Below are 10534 nucleotides of genomic sequence, written 5' to 3'. Positions count from 1 at the left end.
AAAGAGAGAATATTAACTCTGAGGTTTTTATTGCATCATTTAAATGCAATTTTAGTTTATCAGAATATAAATGCTTTCTTAAATGTATATGTATATTGATAGATTAAGTATTATACACTGAAGGGTGGTCTCCTTTGTAGTTTGTCTTACTAAACAGCAATCAAAATATGATCATCAGCAAAATACCATGGCGTGGTTCAGTCTTTTCTTGTCTAAACTGTTTAAAACATTTTCACTATAGAATTCATCCATTGTGTGATGGATATGAATGCACAATAAATGCCCCCAAAAAAGATGTGGCTGGGTTGTTTGATGACCCAAATAGACAACAGCAGTGCCAGGACCACAATCCCTGTGACTTCTTTATCTGATATATTGTATTAATATTCCATTCACGTTTTCCTAAAAAAAGTTATTTTAAACTTTAGCAATCAAGGTCATTGTGACTGGTTTAACTATAAGCAATCACAGATAAAACACTTGTCAAAGAGTGACACTCAAAGTCTGCCTTGTGTTTCTCAGGTTTGGACAGGCCTGCGCTTCCTGGCAGGGAAGTGGTGGTGGGCGAACAAAGAGGAGCTGAAAGACAGTGGTGGGCTGCCAAAATGTCCGTCTCAGCAGCAACACTGTGGGACTGTGTCCAAATACGACACGAAGAGATGGATCATCAGGGACTGTTCAGAGAAAAGAAACTTTGTCTGCTACCGGTATATAGTTTAAAGTATATGGTATGTAAGTATGGAAATTAAGACAAACAAATAAAAATCAAGAATAATAAATAAAATTAAAACATTGTTAGCAGAAGTGACTCTGTCAGACAAAGCTTTTCAATGCTCTGTTGTTGCATGTTTCATTAGATCATCTCTTTCTACTAGGGCTCTATTTTCTATATAAATGATGTTTTACTGTAGTTCCTTCGGTTGATTTTAACCAAGTGTGAAAGAGAAAAGAATATTACCATACAGAGGGAGTGAAAATGTCATTTGACTCTCTGTGACCTTTATCAACATGAGACGTTTTCTTTCTTTGTGACATTTTTCACATTAATATGCTTGTGTAGTCTGTACTGTAGAAATGAAAATTGACAAGATATATCTTATTATATGAAAGTTTACCCTGCTTTTTATTTAAACTGTCTTCATTAATATGAAATCTGATTCCTGAAGTGCTGGGCGCTGATCAGCTATGGGTGCTCAGGTATTGTTTTTTTTGTTTGTTTTTTTTGTTTTTTTCAGGACTTGCTTAAGATTTTAGTAAAGGTATGACTATTATAGAAACAATGACAACCAATAAAGGCATTTTTGCAAAACAGTTACATGCGTTGTTCTGCTTTTTGCAAGTGTTTGACGCACAGTGTGCTCCCTTATGGTATACAGATATATATCATCAGATATTTGAGTCAACGACCACCTAAAATTAATTGACTTTACTCTGCAATAATATGTTAAAATGCAGACTTTACAAAACTAAATCTTAAAAAGTAAATACTAAGGAACATCCTGCTTTCTGATGAAACACACAAATGTTTTTTTGTTTTTGTTCTAAATATTCAAATAGACTAGTCAAATAACATGTACAGTACCAGACAGTAGTTTGACTATGCCTCGTCATTCAATGGCTTTTCTTTCTTTCTTTTTTATTATTTTCTACCCTGTAGATGAACACTGAGGACACCAAAACTGTTACATATATAATGGAAACATATGTCTCAATGCAAATAACTAAAATTTAACTAAAGCAGCATCAGAAAATGAAATTAAGATAGGACATGAAATGAGATTGTCCATTTGATTGTTGTCCTCTGTGTCCTCCCTGTCATGTCTGACAGGTGTCGAAAGAGTTGTTGAGTCTGTTGGTGGAGCAGGAGGAGAGGAGAGGTCTGCCACTGACACACTCCTCTTCTGGTGAACCTGCTGTCAGAGGTGGTGGGGGTCTTTCAGGATCCTTCTCTCCGCCTCTGTCACCAGTCTGTCCAGTCGAGCTGCTAAGACTAACTTTATTGTTACAAATCAATGACAGTTATTGGTACTCACACGTAGCTACTGTGTACAACCCAATATAAATAGCAATACCTTAAAATGTCTTAAATAAACACATGTATTAGAGGAAGGCATCACGTGGAACTAATAGTTGAGTTCCTACCGGTGACACTGTCGGAGGCATTTGGAGGCTGCGCCAAAGCTCAGTTCCGCTCGTCGTCGGGTCAGACATTAGCACGCCGGACCTCTGCAGCTCTTCAAACACGGTGAGTGACGCTGACGAGGTCTTTACACCTGCTGCCACATGTTTGAATGGATTAAAGATAGCTTCGTGGTTAAAACTCGGCGCCGGGAAATGAAGTCCAGGTCGTGTTGGCTACGATAAAAGAGCGTGTGTCCGTTTGTAGCTTAGCCAGCTCACGTACAGAAGTATTCAAACATCCACAGACTGTGAACCAGCCTGCGAGCTGCTCACAGACTGTGAACCAGCCTGCGAGCTGCTCACAGACTGTGAACCAGCCTGCGAGCTGCTCACACAGACTGTGAACCAGCCTGCGAGCTGCTCACAGACTGTGAACCAGCCTGCGAGCTGCTCACACAGGTTTGACCATGTAGTAATGTAACATCACCCAGAACTGTTCATGACTGTCCACTATGAGGTACAGTTAATATTGAAATGAACACTGTGCAGTCAGTCGGTCACAGGAAATCAACCAGCAGCAGTTTAGATAATGATTAATCATGTAAGTCAGTGAGCGACTTAAATGTGTTTCTGTTTTTAGCCACAGTTTGCTTATTATATCATTTTAAAATGAATATCCTGAACATCAGAGCATGTCAAGGCGTCACCCTGGCCTCTGAAAACGTGTGCTTTGTTTTTTATTTATGACTTTATGTGTGTGAAAAGTGATGGATATTATCTCATCCAAGTGTGGCCTGTTGTATCAGTGTCTGTAAAGCCTGATCTTCTTTATCTCTTTTTTTTCTTTTTTTCAGGGAGCTGAATTTTGTAACCAGACATCATGACGCTGTTTCACTTTGGGAACTGCTTTGCTCTGGCGTACTTCCCTTACTTCATAACGTACAAGTGCAGCGGGCTGTAAGTGTCTCATCACACATGCCAGCCGTGGCCTTTGAAGTCGAGTCGGAGAAAAAGATAGAAATTCTGTGTTGTGTCTGTTGTCGTCGTATCTAATATTTCTTCCTCCTGTCGTAGCAACATATGCTCAGACACTAAGAGGTCTGTTAATAATCTGCTTAGTAACGTCACAGGGGGGTCCACATAATCTTCTTAAAACTCTTTAGCTTGCGCTTGAATTTGGCAGTACTTTTGTTAAATAACTTTTGTTTTTGTTTGTACTTAAGTCTTAAAGCAATTCATCCCACACTGTCGGTTTCTGCCTTGTGTGATAATACCTTGTCATACTGTGAACTCTTATTTTACAGTGCTGTCTTTTAAACTCGTTGCGTTTTCAATCTTTAGTTCAGAGTACAATGCCTTCTGGAGATGTGTCCAGGCTGGAGCAACCTACCTGTTTGTTCAGCTCTGTAAGGTATGTGAGCGCTCTGCTTGATCGTCGTTTTTTAAGTGCCTGGAGTAAAATAAATAAAACTGAGCAGGAGAGAAAAGCATGAACTCTGTTGCCATTTGCTGTCTTGAAAGTGTGTAAAGAGCTTAACTTTAACTTAACTTTTGCTGTTTCAGATGCTGTTCCTAGCTACATTTTTCCCCACATGGGAAGGAGGAGCTGGAGTTTATGACTTTGTCGGGGTGAGTGTTGAAACTGAACATTTTCTCTCACCTCGTCAGATCTTACGGAACTACACTTAATACCAGCTTGCACACGAGGCTGTAATCTGTGTGCGCTTGTTTTCCAGGAGTTCATGAAGGCAACAGTGGACCTGGCAGACCTGTTGGGCCTCCATCTCGTGATGTCTCGTAATGCTGGTAAAGGAGAATACAAGATCATGGTGGCTGCCATGGGCTGGGCAACAGCAGAACTTGTGATGTCCAGGTAAGCAGTAACACTGGTTCTGTGAAAGAGATGATGACCATGACTAATTATGTTAATATGTAAACACTGAACTTCCCTGTTTGCGTCCTGCTGTTGCTTTTCAGGTGTCTTCCTCTGTGGGTGGGAGCCAGGGGGATTGAGTTTGACTGGAAATACATCCAGATGAGCTTCGATTCAAACATTAGTTTGGTGAGTGTATTTGGCTTTCTCTCCGTCTGTTGTCTTTTTATGTCAGCATTTTCCCACAGCGCCTCGTTTCACTGTATCTTCAGAATCGCTGTCACATTTTTTAATTGTCCTCTGCAGTTTCTTCATGTCATGTTCACTTACTTTGTTGACAGCCGTTGTCTACAGAAAAGATTTAAATAACTTGTTCTTGTCTGTGTGTTCAGATACACACGTTTGTTAAAAGGTTTTATTCTCATTGTACTCTCTCTGTCTCTGTCTGTTTATAGGTCCATTATATTGCCATGGCAGCGGTGGTGTGGATGTTCACACGATATGACCTTCCTAAAAGCTTCAGGCTTCCTGTTACTGTGCTGCTGGCTCTCTGTGTCTACAAGGCCTTCCTAATGGAGTACGTCTGCCTTCATACACACACTCTTATGCCCAGTACAAATGTTTACATGCCATCAGACATACCACAGTATACAGAAAGACAGAATCAAGTTTTGTCTTCAGGGATGTGGTATTGCTGTTACTGTTGAGGAAAGTCGGTTATCATGACTGGTGGGAGTCATTTTTGTCACATTTAATTTATTTACAGAAGCAGAAACACATTGCCTTTTCTCCATGTTGACATGACATGAGAGTGGTATTAATCTTATCTAACTTGTGGCAAATAAAAAAGACCAGATTAGTTAAAGGGAAAACGCTTTGTCTCTTAACCAGGGTGTCCGCAGCGTATTAAAAAGTATTAAAAGGTAGTAAATCAACTTTGAAAAGTATTAAATGTCTGATTGCGAAGTAATATATTTTTTTTAAGAATAGCATGTGATTTGTTGTAAGTTTGTTTGTTAAAAGTGCGCCAGACTGTCGTAGCGTCTTTTCCGTCGCTATTTCCGCCATTTAGAGTTCACAGTGGCTATGAGATCAATGTATATTCGAGGAGGGGTGATGTTTTTATTGGCAGATTGTCACACAGCCAATGGTATTGTTTACAGCGTGTGTGTGTGACCCACACCAGGCCAGAGTCTAAACACGGAGTACCTGCGCTAAAGTTTAGCTAGCATGGACTAATCGTGCTGCAACGTTACCAATTATGAATCAGATTTCGACTGCGTCACAGAGCTGTGATGTCATTTTGAGAGAGTCTCCTGTTGTTGCTTCATGTGTGAAACTATGACTCTACTCTGGACTTTGTCCAGGTTTTATCGTATAAAAACAGCATTCAGCGTCGCTCCCTCTCCTCCTGCGCTGAGAGTTACCATGGTTACAGGACGCCCTGAAACTTTAATGAGTCTCAATAAGAAGTTTGTGGTTATTATGATGATATAAAATCATGAATATAGCCTCATCCTGAGCCTAAAAACATGTACTGATTTTTTTGATTTCATTGACTGAAAATGCCAGTGAAAAGACAAAAAAGAAAAGTGTCAGTAGAACAGCTGTTCCAAGCATCCTCCACTGTTGGTCAAGTATACTTGATGTCTTCATTAGAGAACATGGTTATGTGTGTAGTGGTACTGAAGGCTTGGGCACTGTGTCATTTGTTTAGCAGATTTCAAGTAGCATAACTCAAATCATGTAGTTGGATCTATCTGCAGTGTTCAGTTGACTGACAACTTGATGGGAGAGCAGACATTAATATCAAATTTTTGTGCTGCTAGTATGCCCAGTACACCGCTCTAATCGAGTCCCACCACCAGTCAAACTTCACTGAAGCCATCGCATCTTCTCTGAACGTCGCTTCAGATAAAAGTGTCAGCTAAATGACTACATGTAAATAACTAAGGGATTGACAGTAACAGTGCACGTGCCCTCCCATTTATCGATCCTGTTTTTGCTATATGACTATTACAAAGGTATTAAATGGTATTTAATTTAACCTTAAGATTCCTGCATAAACCCTGCCCTGCAGTATGTGATGGCTGCATTTTACTTTGTAAACCACAGGATGGCACTAGTTAACAACATGAGCAGTATTAGAAGGTACATTTTCATTTACAAGCTGAAAGGATTAAAAGGATTTACAAAATCAAGTGGATCGTAAAATATATATGAAGAGAAAGATACATGCAGTACAAAATAATTACATCTTACTCACTTGATGAACTTAAAATCTCTTTAGTAAAGAATTGTTCTATGCTTTAATATTATTAGCACACATTAAACCATGAAAAACTCAAAGGACAGATATTAGGACGAAAGGACGAAATATTCTGAATAAACTCACTATTTATCGCTGGCTTTGATGGTCAGTTTGTGCCAATGTATAGTTACGCTGTAACTCATATTGTGTTTCTCTCTGTTGTGTCTTCAGGTTGTTTGTCCATGTCTTCCTGCTGGGCAGTTGGACAGTGCTGTTGGTGAAAGCTGTGCTCACTGGTGCCATCTCTCTCTGCTCATTGTTTCTCTTCGTCACTCTGGTCCACAGCAACTAAGTAAAAGTCAGCACCCTGGCATGAGCCTTCAACAGTCTTTCTGGTCCAGAATGGACTGAGGTGGTCATAAATCAGAAGCTGTGTCCTGTTACCATTTCAGTCTTACTATCACACCAAAGACTACTGAAAAATGCTTGTTGATATCGGGTAGTTGGACTGCTGATGTACAAACCAGGCTAATGTACAAACTACCAACTGGTATGCTAACCAGTTTTTCCAGTTTGTACGGACCATTGATGGAAACATGAATTCAGGATGAAGCTATGTTAAAACTGCAGGATGAGCTGTGACATCAGGAGGCTTTCATATATGATTGGCTTACCTAAGCTGTGTTGGTTTTGTTAAAGGGTGAATTTTATATTAGAACGACCACAAATGAATTCAGACTTTATAAGTAACATAATTTTTTTTCTACGTGTTGTCCAATGAACCAGAGTAAATAGTAAAGTGAATTTATAACAAGTTAATTAAACAAAGTTGTAGTTTCTTGATAGTCCATTGTGTTTCCACACATGTATCAATTTATTTATATGCAAGTAAATCTTACAAGTAGTGAAAACATAATTGTAACAAGATTTTTCTAATTATTGAATTGTGTTAAAGATTGTCGAAGAAATCATCGAGTCCAGTTGAGATGTTTGCTGTGGTGTTGTGTGTTTATTAAAAAGCCTGCTGGCACACTGGTGAACTGACAGTCACAGAACATATCTGAGTCAGTGAGTTGACCCAGAGCAAATTAAATGGAGCTCATGATACAGAACTGCGAAGTCAAGAACAACTGTGATCAAAGAATATGTAAAAGAATACTCAACCTTACAGCAAAACACCTTTATAAAAACATGCTTACAGCATGACTGCAAAATGAGAAAAATTATGGTGTATAAAACAGTTAGGTAAACAAATACAGTTATCGCTGTTACAGGATTAGTATTGTCCATCATTCCTCCCACACAATCACCAGTCACCTTATCAAATACACTGCATGTCAAAAGACCAAAGCCTAAACACTAGGGCAGCGACGTCTAAACTTTTTTTAAAGAGGGCCAGATTTGACAATGTGATGCCCAGGGGCCGATACTAACACTACTTTAAAAATGAAACAAATACAAATAAAAGTTGGATACAAATGCACTGTTCTGTAATAATTTTGTTTTCATTGTCACAATTATCTTTTTTTTAAATGACAATGTAACCAAATCTAAGCCAATCAGGTGTGAACAAATCTAAAAACAGTTCTTCCTTTCTTTCACATCTGGAGTCGGATAACAAAGAATAAATTGCATTGAACACGTTAAACTTGCATGAAGGTGATACAAATCTGAACCTCATGTTCATTTTAAACATTTATTAAGACTTATGAGTAATGCAAAGTCTGTTAATTAAGTTTAAAATGTATCACTCAGGCTCATCTCTAACAAAATCATTCAGAAAGTAATATTTTGTGTCACATCTACAGATATATAACACCATCAGTTATGCCCTTAGAGGTTCAAATGCTTGGTTAAGTCTACACTATGTTAAATGTGTATTTTCTTCATCATTGGATAAGTGGTGTTAAATTGTATAATTACAATTATTCTATACACAACAATGAGTGATGTAGTTAGGAAACAAAAACCTAGACTGCAATACAAGAAAAATTGGGGTATATAAAACATAAGCTATCACTGTTACAGGATTAGTATTGTCCATCATTCTTCCCACACCATCATCAGTCAATCACCAATCACCTTATCAAATACTCTGCTCCCCCCTGGAGACTTGAATGAAGGCTTCTCCATTCAGAGGATCTTTCCCAGTTTTAACCTGTGCACATTCTGTTGATATATGTTACATCCACAAAAAATGAGCTGAGATTATTTCTTTAGTTCTCATTTTTAACCCATGTGATTTTTCTGAACATATGTGCGCCTTTTCAGCTGGACATCTCAATTTGGTTTCTCACTCCACAAATGAGTAGTGGCAGAATTAGGAGAAATTCTCAACAGAGGGGAGTGCTACAAAACAAATGAAGTCTGAGTCATGTGTAGTGAACAAAAAAAATGAAACACAGGACTATTTTGATAAAGATCATCTCCATAGTTTTATTCATTACATCTGTCGAAGAAATCATTAAGTCAAGTTGAGATGTTTACTGTGGTGGTGTGTGTTTTATTAGGAAGCATGCCAGCACACTGGTGAACTGACAGTCACAGAACGTATCTGAGCCAGTGAATTGACCCAGAGCAAATGAAATGAAGCGCTTTTATACGGAAAGACAACCGTGATCAAAGAATATGTAAAAGGGTAGGGACTGTGGGGTAAGTCGTCAAGCAAACAATAGGACAGGAGGAAGGAAGGGCACATCTTTAGCATGGCACATGTCATACCAGGCTAATATACCCTGTGCTTCTCCCTGTCATGTTAGTTTTGCTCACTCAGCCTGCATTTTCTGCGCCTCTCTTGCTCCTCACTCAGCTCGGGTCTCTGGAGTGTAACAAAGCTCTGTTTGTGTTGCTTGTACTACTACTTTCCGTTTATACACTGTTGCTACTTGTGCGAGGTTGCACAAAAAAATCTGGTTGCTCATTAGAGAAAGAAAGTTACAGTGTTACATTGTCATCATCCTGACCTTGTGACTTTCAATGAGAATGAGAATGAGAATTAGAGGCATGTGACAACATCTCTGCCAGCTAGAGTGTCGGGTTAGGAGGAGCTCAGGGGAAAAGAGACTGTATAAAGGCCGAAACTCCAAGACTACCTCAGAGACAGGAAGGAGCTTTGTATAAGGCTTGTATAAGGTTTCCAGACAAACAGTGCCCCCTCAGCCAGGCACAATCATCATGTCCTCCAGCAAGTACATTCAGTACCATGGCCTGCTCCTGCCCTCTGCAGCTCACAGCATGGAGAGTTTGGAGTTCGCCCAAAATTTCTCTGTGGAAGACTCTGATGTGTTTGCTGTGACTTACCCCAAGTCAGGTAAGTGTATTAATTCTCGTACTTAAAAGTCTCTTTTCAGTTGTGTCACTAGTCCCTGGGGCAAGTAGCACGTTTCATGTGTATTGTTCCACCAGCACCATACTCTATACATATAAACAAACCACAGTGCAATATCTGTGTTGACTTTTTATGAATAATAGATATCACTGTGACCATGTTTTTGGTCCCCTAAAGCGCCCGATGTATGGACTATACACCTCTAAACATGCTGATACAGCAGGTTGTCTGGGGGAGATAACTGACTGTCTGAGTATAGCCCACCTGTATACCACGGTACTGTAATAATGTTTGTCCTATACTTTCTGTGGTCTTTATGGGTGCACAAATACTCTGAAGTACTTTTATTATGTAGTTTTTGAGTAACACAATGTCCAGAGACTTTGATGTGTGATAAAACACGCTTCTTATCATATCACAGTATATTTTTAATGATGTCGATTTGTGGTTTTATATGTGTGCAAGAAGGTGATGTGAGAGTGAGAGCACAGAAATATGATTTATTTTTGTTATGAAATATATTAAGCTTTCTTTTATTCAATGTTTATCTTATCTTATGTTTATTTCTTTTTTTGAAGTTGGTCTAAATCTTTTGGATAAGCTGCAAAAATGTGGCTCAAACATGGCAGCATGACTGTTTTTTAGGTGCCCTGAACTGATGCCCCCCTTTTGTAGTAGTAAGATTTTTTTCCCCATTATCTTTGCACCAGAATCGATTTTAAATCCACATTTTAAAGCTGACCTCCCCCTGAAAACCTGTCAGGGGTTTGCATCTTTGTCACATTTGTCACAGTTTGCATCCATGTACGGTACCCTTATCATTACTGATTACTGAGAGTGAAGTTAGTGATCTACCAGCCTTATTCTTGGTAGATTTGTGGGTCAAAACAATTATTGTGTGGTTTGTTTTACTCGGGTACAGGCTACTTGTACTTATATATATAATATATATATATATATA

The 10534-nt window shown here is 38.9% G+C and overlaps 3 protein-coding genes across 3 annotated transcripts in view; all 3 read left to right on the top strand.

The window, feature by feature from the left end:
• LOC113747427 (macrophage mannose receptor 1-like) overlaps positions 1–1444 on the top strand; it is a 2683-nt gene extending 1239 nt beyond the window's left edge. The window contains exon 3 of the mRNA XM_027287236.1: positions 523–1444. Coding sequence (XP_027143037.1) covers positions 523–720 — 198 coding nt within the window. The 3' untranslated portion in view covers positions 721–1444. The remainder of the gene's footprint in view (positions 1–522) is intronic.
• Positions 1445–2127: 683 nt separating this feature from the next.
• Positions 2128–7285, top strand: tmem147 (transmembrane protein 147). Its single transcript, XM_027287476.1, has 8 exons — positions 2128–2245; positions 2977–3078; positions 3463–3532; positions 3685–3750; positions 3858–3994; positions 4099–4183; positions 4450–4571; positions 6477–7285. Exons 2-8 carry the CDS (start codon positions 3002–3004, stop codon positions 6595–6597), a joined length of 678 nt encoding a protein of 225 aa, XP_027143277.1. The 5' UTR covers positions 2128–2245; positions 2977–3001; the 3' UTR covers positions 6598–7285.
• A 2073-nt stretch (positions 7286–9358) lies between these two features.
• sult2st3 (sulfotransferase family 2, cytosolic sulfotransferase 3) overlaps positions 9359–10534 on the top strand; it is a 5818-nt gene continuing 4642 nt past the window's right edge. Inside the window, exon 1 of the mRNA XM_027286138.1 lies at positions 9359–9555. Coding sequence (XP_027141939.1) covers positions 9420–9555 — 136 coding nt within the window. The 5' untranslated portion in view covers positions 9359–9419. The remainder of the gene's footprint in view (positions 9556–10534) is intronic.

This window comes from Larimichthys crocea, chromosome XIII (assembly GCF_000972845.2).
Source record: "Larimichthys crocea isolate SSNF chromosome XIII, L_crocea_2.0, whole genome shotgun sequence".
Taxonomy (NCBI): domain Eukaryota; kingdom Metazoa; phylum Chordata; class Actinopteri; family Sciaenidae; genus Larimichthys; species Larimichthys crocea.
Note: the sequence above shows the minus strand (reverse complement) of the source record. Positions and strands in the feature narration are given on the sequence as shown.